Source organism: Ranitomeya variabilis, chromosome 2, assembly GCF_051348905.1.
Source record: "Ranitomeya variabilis isolate aRanVar5 chromosome 2, aRanVar5.hap1, whole genome shotgun sequence".
NCBI lineage: Eukaryota > Metazoa > Chordata > Amphibia > Anura > Dendrobatidae > Ranitomeya > Ranitomeya variabilis.
Genome location: NC_135233.1, coordinates 599242008 through 599255880, shown reverse-complemented (window position 1 = coordinate 599255880; position 13873 = coordinate 599242008). Strand labels below are relative to the sequence as shown.

The window sequence follows — 13873 nt, the reverse complement described above, 5'->3', positions numbered from 1 at the left end:
GATGACCACGGGTATGTCTGTCCTTAACCCCTTTCTGCCAGCTGACGGAATAGTACGTCAGCTGGCAGATCCCCTGCTTTGAGGTGGGCTCCGGCGGTGAGCCCACCTCAAAGCCGCGACATGTCAGCTGTTTTGTACAGCTGACATGTGCGCGCAATGAGCGCGAGCGGAATCGCGATCCGCCCGCGCCCATTAACTAGTTAAATGCCGCCGTCAAGCGCTGACAGCGGCATTTAACTAGCGCTCCCGGCCGCGCGGCCGGAGGTGCTCGCACCACTGACCCCCATCACATGATCGGGGGTCAGCGGTGCATTGCCATAACAACCAGAGGTCTCCTTGAGACCTCTATGGTTGTTGATGGCCGATTGCTTTGAGCGCCACCCTGTGGTTGGCGTTCAAAGTACACCTGGATTTCTGCTACATAGAGGTGATCTGTACTTCACCTCTATGTAGCAGAGGCGATCGTGTAGTGCATGCTTCTAGCCTCCTATGGAGGCTATTGAAGCATGCCAAAATTAAAAAAAAAAAGTGTTTAAAAATATAAAAAAAATATATAAAAGTTCAAATCACCCCCCTTTCGCCCCAATCAAAATAAAACAATAAAAAAAAAAAATCAAACATACACATATTTGGTATCGCCGCGTTCAGAATCGCCCGATCTATCAATAAAAACAAAGGATTAACCTGATCGCTAAATGGCGTAGCGAGAAAAAAAATCAAAACGCCAAAATTACGTTTTTTTGGTCGCCGCGACATTGCATTAAAATGCAATAACGGGCGATCAAAAGAACGTATCTACACCAAAATGCTATCATTAAAAACGCCAGCTTGGCACACAAAAAATAAGCCCTCACCTGACCGCAGATCATGAAAATTCGAGATGCTACGGGTATCGGAAAATTGCGCTTTTTTTTTTTTTTTTTTTTGCAAACTTTGGAATTTTTTCCCACCACCTAGATAAAAAATAACCTAGACATGTTAGGTGTCTATGAACTCGTAATGACCTGGAGAATCATAATGGCAGGTTAGTTTTAGCATTTGGTGAACCTAGCAAAAAAGCCAAACAAAAAACAAGTGTGGGATTGCACTTTTTTTGCAATTTCATCACACTTGGAATTTTTTTCCCGTATTCTGTTACACGGCATGGTAAAGCAAATGATGTCGTTCAAAGATACATCTCGTCCCGCAAAAAATAAGCCCTCACATGGCCATATTGACGGAAAAATAAAAAAGTTATGGCTCTGGGAAGGAGGGGAGCGAAAAACTAAAAGGAAAAAAGCTCCGGGGGTGAAGGGGTTAAACGACATGTCTGGTGATGGTGACAGGAGTTGAAAGGTCTGATACTTGCAAATCTGCAGCATGCCCCATCGGTTAGAAACGTGCTAGGAGGAAACTGATCCGTGCCACGATCAAATATCCGATGAGGTGCTATTCTAGTCTCCTGACTGCTGCAGCCAAACACAGGCCGCAGCGGTGAAGTGACAAAAGAACATTCACAGCATGGCTTCCAGTCCAGCACGGACCACCAGTGCGTCACATCCTGAAAGCTATGAACAGCATCACATGTAGGGGGATTCACATATGCACAGCCCATCATAGAGACAGCCCGTGTAATCAGTGCCGGTGGTGGGGTACTACTGATCTCAGCGGGCCCTGGGCAGATGTGCGTTAGGAGATGACTGCAGCAATCAGCCAATGGTCGCTCCCCTGTTTTAGGCCTTACTTCTTAATGCAGTTGGTCATCAGCAGGTGGACATCTTGTCTTTCATCCAGCAGGAGCATAGCACCCAGGTAACCGATCCTCTTGTCTGTGAATTTCTGAGAGGCGATGAGCTTCAAGCACTCGAGCTGCAGAGGAAAAACAAACAATTCAATTCAGGGTCTGTGTCATCCCTCGAGGAAAAATGTGGGAGCAAAGCTGCAACGAACACAAAGTGGATCGTAGGGCAAACAATCCGACAGGTGATGAACCGAAGAACAAAAGGCTTAAAAATAAGAGTGGGCGCCCCTGATGAATGCACAATCCTCTGCTACATGTGTACACTTGGGTTTCCTCCCCTTTTTTTTCATTTTTCAACAGATGTGTAATGGGCTTTATTTTTAATTTTTTTAATGGAGAGCTACTGTTTTTACTGGTACCATTTTGAGGCACAAATTATGTTTTCATTTTTTATGAAAAATTTTTTTGGTGGGTGAAGAGGGGTATGTGACATTAGAGAGACAAAAGCATATCTGGACACTTTTTTTTACATTAAGTTGTTTAGCTATATTTTATTTTTTATTATTAACTTAAACTTTCTTATACTTTTTTTTGTTTCTTGAACTTGATAAAGTAAAGTGATTCAAACTTTTATAATTTTTTTTCTTACAGTTGTAAAATCTTTATTCCCTTTCACTTACCGTATGTTCCGGCATATAAGACGACTGGGCGTATAAGAGGACCCCCCAACTTTTCCAGTTAAAATATAAAATCTTCTTAAAAGTCGGGGGTCTTCTTATACGCCGTATGTCATCTTATAGGGCCGGTGAATATGTGCCTTTTGCCGTGGGGAGTGGTCCCGATGACTAAGACAGGGGGCGTCTCACAGTAAAGTGTGAGTGGAGTATATCCCCCTATTACCTCAATGCGGCAGCGTGGGGGTCTCTGTGCTGGGAGCGGAAGCTCCTCTTCGTGCCGTGGGTGCTCTGTGCCGTGGGTGCTGTGGGGCGGCGGCGGCGCATCTTCTTGCAGCGTCAGGGCTTCTCCGGCATCTCCTCCAGGCCCGGAGGCAGTCCGGCAGCCCCATTGCTGTGATGCAATGAAAATGGCCGCTGGGGGCGGCGCATGCTCAGATTCAGATCTCGTCTCCCGAGACCTCGGGAGATGAGATCTGAATCTGAGCAGCGGCCATTTTCCCGGAGGCCACCGCATCAAAGCAATGGGGCTGCCGGTGCCTCCGGGCCTGGAGGAGATGCTGGAGAAGCCCCGACGCTGCAAGAAGATGCGTCGCCGCCGCCCCACAGCACCCACGGCACGAAGATGCGCCGCCGCCCCACAGCACAGAGCACCCACGGCACGAAGAGGAGCTGCCGCTCCCAGCACAGAGACCCCCACGCTGCCGCAATGAGGTAATGGGGGATATACTCCACTCACACTTTACTGTGAGACGCCCCCTGTCTTAGTCATCGGGACCACTCCCCCCCCCACCCACCATATGCACATTTTATCTGTACCCGTCGTATAAGACGACCCCCGACTTTTAAGAAGATTTTGAGGGGTTAAAAAGTCGTCTTATACGCCGGAAAATACGGTACTTTTTTGGTCCTCTCCTTAGGGGATTTGAACCTGCAATCACTTGCTCCATATACTACAATACCTTTAGTATTGTTATATTAGTCAAAAAGACGATCTATTATTAACCCCTTAACGACCGCCGATACGCCTTTTAACGGCGGCCGCTAAGGGTACTTAAACCACAGCGCCGTTAATTAACGGCGCTGTGGAAAAAGTGAATAGCGCCCCCCAGAGTCGGATTTTCTCTGGGGTCTCGGTTACCGGGGGTAGCAGAGACCCCAGAGAACATGATTCGGGGGTTTTTTACCGACCCCCGAGTTGCGATCGCCGGTAATTAACCGTTTACCGGCGATCGGAAAAAAAAACAAAAAACGCAATTTCCCATTTAATTTCTCTGTCCTCCGATGTGATCGCACATCGGAGGACAGAGAAATGGGGTCCCCGGTCGCCCCCGATGCCCCCCCCAATACTCACCTGTCTCCCCCGGTGCTCCTCGTGGTTCCCCATGGGCGCCGCCATCTTAAAAATGGCGGGCGCACGCGCAGTGCGCCCGCCACCTGGGAGATCTTTGGGGTCTCGGCTGCTGAGGGTAGCCGAGACCCCAAAGAACATGATCGGGGTCGGTTTTTACCGACCCCTGTTTTGCGATCGCCGGTAATTAACTGTTTGCCGGCGACCGCAAAAAAAAAAAAAAAAGTGATGTGTAATTCTCTGTCCTCTGATGTGATCGCACATCAGAGGACAGAGAAATAGGGGGATTCGGGGACCCTATCATACTTACCGGTGTCCCTGGGTCCTCCTGTGTCTTCTCCTGCCGGCCGGCTTCTTCCTATAGAAAGAAAATGGCGGGCGCATGCGCAGTGCGCCCGCTCTCTGCTGCCATCTGCCGGCCGGCAGGAGAGAAGAGTTGGGGCTAAAATTAGGGTTAGGGCTAGGGTTAGGGCTAGGGTTAGGGTTAGGGTTGGGGCTAAATTTAGGGTTAGGGTTGGAGCTAAATTTAGGGTTAGGGTTGGGGCTAAATTTAGGGTTAGGGTTGGAGCTAAATTTAGGGTTAGGGCTGGGGCTAAATTTAGGGTTAGGGTTGGGGCTAAAGTTAGGACTAGGGTTGCGGCTAAAGTTAGGGTTAGGGTTGGGATTAGGGTTTGGATTAGGGTTGGCATTAGGGTTACGTTTGGGATTACGGTTAGGTTTGGGATTAGGTTAGGTTTGAGGTTAGGGTTGAGATTAGGATTAGGGGTGTGTTGGATTTAGGGTTCTGATTAGGGTTATGGTTGTTTTGAGGTTAGGGTTGCGATTATCCTTAGGGTTGTGATTAGGATTATGGATCGGGTTGGCATTAGGGTTAGGCCTCTTTCACACTTCAGTCTTTTGGCGTCAGTCTGAAACGGCCATTTTCATCAAATAGCGGATCCGCCATTTTTTTTGGCGGTTCCGCTATTTTCCCAGAGACATGCATTAGCGACGGATTGTGGCGGATGGTCGTCCGTTTCATCCGCCATGTGACGGATCCGTCGAGATTTGGCGGACGTCATCTAGACATTGACGGCCATTGTAACGTTTTTTGTCTGCGCCGAAATGGCGGTTCACGACGGATCCGTCGCGTTCGTCATTCCATAGAATGGCCGCCTATGGGCGACGGATCCGTTGTTACCGTCATTTCAGCGGATCCGTCGCCCCAATCCGCTTTTTCAATTGCGCATGCTCCAAAAAGTAGATACTTTTCCCAGACAACCCCCAAGTAACGGATCCGTCAAAAAAACGGATCCGTTAATACCGTTTTCTCAACAATTGTGATGGATCCGTCACTATGTCGGAGCTGACTGACACCAAACAACTGAAGTGTGAAAGAAGCCTTAGGGGTGTGTTGGGGTTAGGGTTGGAGTTAGATTTGGGGGGTTTCCACTGTTTAGGTACATCAGGGGGTCTCTTAACGCCACAGCCAATTTTGCGCTCAAAAAGTCAAATGGTGCTCCCTCCCTTCCGAGCTCTGCCGTGCACCCAAACAGTGGTTTACCCCCACATATGGGGCATCAGCGTACTCAGGATAAATTGGACAACAACTTTTGGGGTCCAATTTCTCCTGTTACCCTTGTGAAAATAAAAACTTGGGGGCTAAAAAAAATTTTGTGTGGAAAAAAAAAAATATTTTTTATTTTCACAACTCTGCATTATAAACGTCTGAAGCACTTGGGCATTCAAAGTTCTCACCACACATCTAGATAAGTTCCTTGGGGGCTCTAGTTTCCAAAATGGGGTTACTTGTGGGGGGTTTCTACTGTTTAGGTACATCAGGGTCTCTGCAAACGCAACATAATGCCCGCAGACCATTCTATCAAAGTCCGCATTCCAAAATGGGGTTCCTTCCCTTCCGAGCTCTGCCATGCGCTCAAACAGTGGTCCCCACCACACATGGGGTATCAGTGTACTCAGGACAAATTGGACAACAACTTTTGGGGTCCAATTTCTCGTTACCCTTGTCAAAATAAAAATTTGGGGGCTCAAAAAGGAGATTTTTGTGTACTCACCGTAAAATCTCTTTCTCTTAGCCTCTAATTGGGGGACACAGGACCATGGGTGTTATGCTGCTGTCCACTAGGAGGCGACACTATGCATAATCTGAAAAAGATTAACTGTGGCTCCTCCTGTGCAGTATACACCCCTGGACGGCATCAGCCTTCTCCAGTTTTGTGCAAAAGCAGTAGGAGGAACGTAACATGAATAACATAATTATGCCTGTAAGAAGGCAACTATGTACGAGCTCAAGAAACAATATGAGAACTCAGTTACAACAGCCCGGAAAGGGCAACAGGGTGGGAGCTGTGTCCCCCAATTAGAGGCTAAGAGAAAGAGATTTTACGGTGAGTACACAAAAATCTCCTTTACTCTGTCGCCTCATTGGGGGACACAGGACCATGGGACGTCCTAAAGCAGTCCCTGGGTGGGAAGCAATGGACGAATATTGTGCAGACAGGCCCGTACACTTAGGGCACCGCCGCCTGCAGGACACATCTACCCAGGCTCGCTGAGGACTGGGTATGAACCCTGTAGTGTTTAGTAAATGTGTGTAAGCTAGTCCCAAGTGGCCGCCTTACACACTTGTTGTGCCGAAGCCTGGTGCCGAATGGCCCAGGAGGCCTCTACCGCCCGTGTAGAGTGTGCCGTAATACCGGCTGGAAGAGGAGGATTCTTAAGGCGGTACGCCTCTTGTATGGTGGATTTGATCCACCTGGCAAGAGTAGCTTTTGGAAGCTGGCCTACCCTTGTGGCCGCCTTCCGGAAGGAGGAAAGGAGAATCAGACCTCCGGAAGGACGCAGTCCTAGACACGTATATACGCAAAGGCCTGACAAGGTCAAGCGTATGCAGAGCCTTCTCCACTCTATGAACCGGAACCGGACAAAGGGATGGTAGTGAAATTTCCTCATGGAGGTGGAAGTCTGACACAACCTTCGGAAGGAAGGATGGGACCGTACGAAGAACTACCTTGGCCTGGTGACAAGCCAGGAAAGGCCGTCTGCATGAGAGTGCTGCCGGTTCAGACACCTTGCGTAGCGAGGTGAGTGCCACCAGGAAAAAAACCACCTTCTGGGAAAGAAGGCGGAGCGGGACCTCCTTAAGGGGTTCGAAGGGTGGTTCCTGCAATGCTGTCAGGACCAGGATGAGGTCCCACGTTTCTAGTGGTCGTCTGTAGGGGGGAACCAATCGGGGAACCCCCTGAAGGAAAAGGCCTTACTTGCGGCTTGGTAGCAATGCGCTTTTGGAAAAAGCACTGAGAGGGCTGACACCTGGCTTTAGGCGAGCCCAATGACAGACTGGCCTCCAGACCCGCTTGGAGAAAACCAAGAACTTTGGGTAGGGAATAAGGGAGTGGAACCTGGCCACGAGATTCGCACCAGGTAAAGAAAACTTTCCAGGTACGGTAATACATCTTGGCAGAGGCTGATTTCCGTGCTCTGATCATGGTTGCAATGACCTCTGTCGAGAACCCTGCCTGGGTTAGAACCCAGGTCTCAAGGGCCACGCCATCAAGTTGAGAGCCCTTGAGTTCTGGTGGTAGAACGGCCCTTGTGATAGAAGATCGTGGCGGTCGGGGAGACGCCAGGGGGCGTCTGCTGTGAGTTGTACGATGTCGGCGTACCATGTGCGTCTGGGCCAGTCCGGTGCAATGAGGATAGTTGAAACTCCCTCTTGTTTGATCTTCCTCACCCTCTGGATATCAGGGGGAGAGGTGGAAAAAATATACAGAAGCTGGAACTGAGTCCAGTCCTGAACCAGAGCGTCTGCTCCGAGTGACCGCAGATCGTGTGTTCTGGCCATGAAGTTGGAGACCTTGGCATTGAAGTGGGATGCCATTAGGTCCACATCCGGGGTCCCCCAGCGGAGACAGATCTGTTGAAAAATTTCGGGATGGAGAGACCACTCTCCCGAGTCTATTCCTTGTCGGCTGAGGAAGTCTGCTTCCCAGTTGTCCACACCCGGAATGTGGACCGCCGAAAGAACCGACCCTGTGTCCTCCGCCCAGCGGAGGATATGTGACACTTCCCGCATCGCCTGGGTACTGCGGGTCCCCCCTTGATGAGTCACATATGCCACAGTCGTGGTATTATCCGACTGTATCCTGATGTAAGAGGCTGCCAGTAAGTGATGGAAAGCCCTCAATGCCAGAAGGATGGCACGAATTTTCAGGATGTTGATGGGCATGGACGCTTCCGCTGAGGACCACTTGCCCAACAGGAGCCCACAGCTGAGCCGGGGTCCCTGGATGCAGGCGCAGTGTGCTGGCCCATTGCTTGGAGGTGTAGGATGCTGCCTGTACAGGCCCTACCTGAGGTGTCTCAACCTATACCCCCAGAGAGGGATAGGGAAGGTGCTATTGTCACCTTCAGGGGCCTTTATCCTCGCCTCGACCTCAACCCAGAAACCAAAAGGAATTGGGGAAGGGAGTCTCGACTTCGAACCAGCACCCGAGGGACTGGGGAAGGAGCAGCATGGGGAATAGCCATCTCAACTTCAACTGGGCACCCCATAATAGGGGGCCGAGGAAGGAGCCATGCCGGGAGTCTCGCAAGAGACCCTCTTTTCTTCATCTGCTAGTCGGAGGGCCAGTGCCTTGTCCTTGGGAAGGAGCACTAGACCCCTGGAAGTGTTGAAAAACATTCCCAGGAAGGTCAGGGACTGACTCGGAGTTGGTGATGACTTTGTAGGTTGATTAACCAGCCCATACGACTGAGAGTATCGGTTGTGATTGAGACGCTGAGCTCGCAAACCTTGAAGGTGGGAGCCTTGATGAGTAGATCGTCCAGGTATGGAACGAGTACTATGCCTCTGGAATGCAGGACGTCCATGGTTGCTGCCATGACCTTGGTGACACTCTGGGAGCCGTGGCGAGTCCAAAGGGGAGAGCCACGAATTGGTAGTGGTCCTGGCCTATTGCGAACCTGAGAAAAAAACCTCTGATGGGCAGGTGAAATAGGTATATGCAGGTGTGCGTCTTGTATGTCTATGGAGGCGAGATATTCTCCCTTCTCCATGGACGCAGTGATGGACCGAAGGGACTCCATGCGGAAGTGACGGACCCGTACATATTTGTTGTAGCTGTTTTAAGTCTAGTATGGGCCGTCCGCTGCCTCCTTTCTTGGGAACTACGAACAGATTGGAGTAGAACCCTCGGAAGCGGTCGGTCGTGGGTACCGGTACTATGACTCCTGATTGACAAAGCGAGGAGACCGCTTGGTGGTAGGCTCGAGCCTTGGCTGGCGGTTTTGCAAAAGTCGGCCGCCTACTGGTATGGTGTTTTCCGCAGTCCGTGCGTCATGAGGAGGAGAAAGTCTGGGATTTTCCTCCTCTGGGCTTAGACTGGCCTGCTTTTGACTGCCAGTCTTGTCCGACCTTTGCGTCGATCATGAGTTGTCCCTGCGTGGAACACACGATTTTGTACTGGACGTGAGACAGACCAGCCGGAGGTACTCCGAAAGGATCGGAATCGAGTTTAGTTACGCTTCTTGTAAGTGCGTTTAGGTTTCAGTTGGGGAAGAGAAGTACTCTTACCCCCTGTGGCGTTGGATATCATAGTGTCCAACTGTTCACCTAAAAGTCTCCCACTGAGGTGTGTGTGGGGGGGGGGGGGGTGCGTGAGGGACTCCTTTGAGGCTGCGTCCGCTTTCCATTCCCGCAGCCAGAGGATACGCCGAATCGTGATGGCGTTTGATGCTATCCCCGCGACTCCCCTTGCTGAAACCAGAGCTGCATGCAGCATGTAATCTGCTACAACTGCAATTTGAACCGCTTGGTCCGACAGTTGAGGAGCGGATGCTTGGAAGGCTTGTAAATTCTTTGCCCAGGCCAGGATGGCCTTGGCAGCCCAAGCTGAGGCGAACGCAGGAGCCATGGATGCCCTTGCTGCCTTGAAAATTGAACGAGCCATGCGTTCTACCTGCCAGTCTGCTGCGTCCCTGAGGGTTGAGCTATCTGGCAGTGTAAGGAGGGTCTGTGCTGCCAGCCTAGAGACTGGGGGATCCACTTCAGGTGGATCTGTCCATTCCTTGGTGTCCTTCTGTGGGAAGGGGCACCTCGCCTCCAGATATTTGCGATTAGCGAATTTTTTCTCAGGCTGTGAGAGCTGTTTTTTAAGGATCGCCTTAAACTCTGGGTGGTTAGAGAAAACCTTAGGCGGCTTCAGAGGTCCTTCAAAGGAAATCTGATGTTCCGGGGCCTCTGGTGGCGGATCAGAAATGTCCAGCACCCGATGGATGGACGATATTATGTCCTCAACTAGCGCTGTATTGCTAGGAGGGATTGGGATCAGGGACCCCTCCGTTTCTCTGTCCGAGTCAGAGTCGCAGATGCCTTCCGAATCCTCTGTATCACTGAGGCGTCCCCTGCTGGGTGAGCTGGGGAGGAGGCTTTCTCTGGTTGGGGATTGCGGAGATCTGCATTGTCTGTCCCTGGGATGGAACGGTCTAGATGACCTGGAGCTACGGTGTCTCTCCCTAGAGGGGGATGACCGTGTGCTATGGGATGACGCAGATGGACTTGATCTATGGATCCGTTTGCGTCCTGACCTAGACGTGGATGTGCCAGGGTCATCTTGTTCCTGAGTCAAGCTCTCCCTTTGCTGGGTAACGGTAATAGCCGGGGCATGACCCTGCAGAGCCTGCAGCAATGTGGGAGTTAGGTTATCTATAGACTGCGTCATAGATTGCGATATCTGAGTAGCCTATTCCGGTGTGGCATTAGGCACCGAGGCATTGGCAGGGGCTTCTTGAGGCTGTGACACATTAGTTTGTATACAGTTCTGACAATGCGGGTACGTGCTACTACTGGAGAGAGCGGTCCCGCAGGCTGTGCAGAATGCATAATAGCAGTTCTGCCTGGTTCTCTTGGACCTTGAGCCCGGCATAGTGCACAGAGTGCAGAAGTGCCGCCAGCAGATGGACCTTACAGGAGTAGAGAACCTACAGGGGAGCCTTATAGGTAATATGGATTCACAGCTGAGTAAAAAGAACCCAGCTGTGATCTTACCCCACCAGTGTGCCCTTAGGTCCAGCGCCGAAGATCCACAGTCCTGTGCCCCCCGGAGACTGGTTGCCTGGTCCTGGTCCTGCAGACCGGGAGATGCAGGGTTAATCTGCAGCCGAAAATGGCTGCAGAGACAGAAGAGAGGAGAAGGGGGCGGAGAGCTGGAAAAAAGGCGGCAAGGCTGTGTAAAAACGCGCCCTTTCTGTCTCGATCCACCCCCTTTATGACACTGCAGAGTGTCATATTTGTCATCCGGGGGGCGGGCCGGGGGGCGGAGAGGAGGCAGCAGCTTCAGCTAGGCCGAAGCCTAAATTAGATGCCTGAGGCCCAGAAGGGCTCCAGGCCGGCGCGAAAGTCCGGGAGGGGGTCGGATCTGAACCAGACCCCTCCGGATTTAAAGGCAGGATGGCGGTGGGGCTATAAGCGGAAGGGGGAGCCTGGTAGGGGTCTCCCAGAGGCAGTATAGATCTGGTGCTGCCGCAGAGACAGGGGCGCAGGGAGCCCTGTGTCTGTATGTGCCATGCCTGCCTGCACTCCCCCCGGCCCCAACAGGAGCCCGCAGCTGGGCTGGGGTCCCTGGATGCAGGCGCAGTGTGCTGGCCCATTGCTGGGAGCTGTAGGATGCTGCCTGTACAGGCCCTACCTGAGGTGTCTCAACCTAATACCCCCAGAGGGGGATAGGGAGGGTGCTGTTGTCACCTTCAGGGGCCTTTATCCTCGCCTCGACCTCAACCCAGAAACCAAAAGGAATTGGGGAAGGAGGGGGGTCTCGACTTCGAACCAGCACCCGAGGGGCTGGGGAAGGAGCAGCATGGGGAATAGCCATCTCAACTTCAACTGGGCACCCCATAATAGGGGGCCGAGGAAGGAGCCATGCCGGGAGTCTCACAGGAGACCCTCTTTTCTTCATCTGTAATCCCGTCGGGAAAACGAAGTAAAAATCTTTAGGTGTGCCTCCTTTGCGACACTAAGCAAAAACTGGAGAAGGCTGATGCCGTCCAGGGGTGTATACTGCACAGGAGGAGCCACAGTTAATCTTTTTCAGATTATGCATAGTGTCGCCTCCTAGTGGACAGCAGCATAACACCCATGGTCCTGTGTCCCCCAATGAGGCGACAGAGTAAATCTTTTTTGTGGAAAAAAAATTTTATTTTTATTTTCACGACTCTGCATTATAAACTTCTGTGAAGCACTTGGGCATTCAAAGTTCTCACCACACATCTAGATAAGTTCCCTGGGGGGTCTAGTTTCCAAAATGGGGTCACTTGTGGGGGGTTTCTACTGTTTAGGCACATCAGGGGCTCTGCAAATGCAACATAACGCCCGCAGACCATTCTATCAAAGTCTGCATTCCAAAACGGCGCTCCTTCCCTTCCGAGCTCTGCCATGCGCCCAAACAGTGGTTTACCCCAACATATGGGGTATCAGCCTACTCAGCATAAATTGCACAATAAATTTTGGGGTCCAATTTCTCCTGTTACCCTTGAGAAAATAAAAAATTGCAGGCTAAAAAATCATTTTTGAGGAAAAAAAAGGATTTTTTATTTTCACGGCTCTACTTTATAAATTTCTGTGAAGAACTTGGGTGTTTAAAGTGCTCACCGCACATCTAGATAAGTTCCTTAAGTGGTCTAGTTTCCAAAATGGGGTCACTTGTGGGGGGTTTCTACTGTTTAGGCACATCAGGGGCTCTCCAAACGCGACATGGTGTCCGATCTCAATTCCAGCCAATTCTACATTGAAAAAGTAAAACGGCACTCCTTCTCTTCCAAGCTCTGCGGTGCGCCCAAACAGTGGTTTACCCCCACATATGGGGTATCGCCACACTCAGGAGAAATTGCACAACAACTTTTGTGGTCTAATTTCTCCTGTTACCCTTGTCAAAATAAAAATTTGGGGGTAAAAAGATCATTTTTGAAAAAAAAATGCGACTTTTTATTTTCACGGCTCTACGCTATAACCTTCCGTGAAGCACCTGGGGGTTTAAAGTGCTCACCACACATCTAGATAAGTTCCTTAAGGGGTCTAGTTTCCAAAATGGTGTCACTTGTGGGGGGATTCCACTGGTTAGGCACATCAGGGGCTCTCCAAACGCGACATGGCGTCCGATCTCAATTCCAGCCAATTCTACATCGAAAAAGTAAAACGGCACTCCTTCTCTTCCAAGCTCTGCAGTGTGCCCAAACAGTGGTTTACCCCCACATATGGGGTATCGATGTACTCAGGAGAAATTGCACAACAACTTTTGTGGTCTAATTTCTCCTGTTACCCTTGTGAAAATAAATATTTTGGGGCAAAAAGATCATTTTTGTGTAAACAAATGCGATTTTTTATTTTCACGGCTCTACTTTATAAACTTCTGTGAAGCACTTGGGGGCTCAAAGTGCTCACCACACATCTAGTTAAGTTCCTTAAGGGGTCTAGTTTCCAAAATGGGGTCACTTGTGGGGGGTTTCCACTGTTTAGGCACATCAGGGGCTCTCTAAACGTGACATGGCATCCGATCTCAATTCCAGCCAATTCTGCATTGAAAAAGTCAAACGGCGCTCCTTCCCTTCCAAGCTCTGCGGTGCGCCCAAACAGTGGTTTACCCCCACATATGGGGTATCGACGTATTCAGGAGAAATTGCACAACATTTATGGTTAAATTTCTGTTTTTACACTTGTGAAAATAAAAAAAATGGTTCTGAAGCAAAATGTTTGCAAAAAAAAGTTAAATGTTCATTTTTGCCTTCCACATTGCTTCAGTTCCTGTGAAGCACATAAAGGGTTAATAAACTTCTTGAATGTGGTTTTGAGCACCTTGAGGGGTGCAGTTTTTAGAATGGTGTCACACTTGGTTATTTTCTATCATATAGACCCCTCAAAATGACTTCAAATGTGATGTGGTCCCTAAAAAAAATGGTGTTGTAAAAATGAGAAATTGCTGGTCAACTTTTAACCCTTATAACTCCCTAACAAAAAAAAATTTTGGTTCCAAAATTGTGCTGATGTAAAGTAGACATGTGGGAAATGTTATTTATTAACTATTTTTTGTGACATATCTCTCTGATTTAAGGGCATAAAAATCCAAATTTTGAAAA

General features: G+C 50.0%; 1 protein-coding gene across 4 annotated transcripts in view; it reads right to left on the bottom strand.

Annotated features, from left to right (window-relative positions):
* AP1G1 (adaptor related protein complex 1 subunit gamma 1) overlaps positions 1–13873 on the bottom strand; it is a 65329-nt gene that overhangs the window by 39642 nt on the left and 11814 nt on the right. For all 4 annotated transcript variants that reach the window (XM_077288566.1, XM_077288567.1, XM_077288564.1 and 1 more), the window contains exon 3: positions 1724–1848. In XM_077288566.1, coding sequence (XP_077144681.1) covers positions 1724–1848 — 125 coding nt within the window. The remainder of the gene's footprint in view (positions 1–1723; positions 1849–13873) is intronic.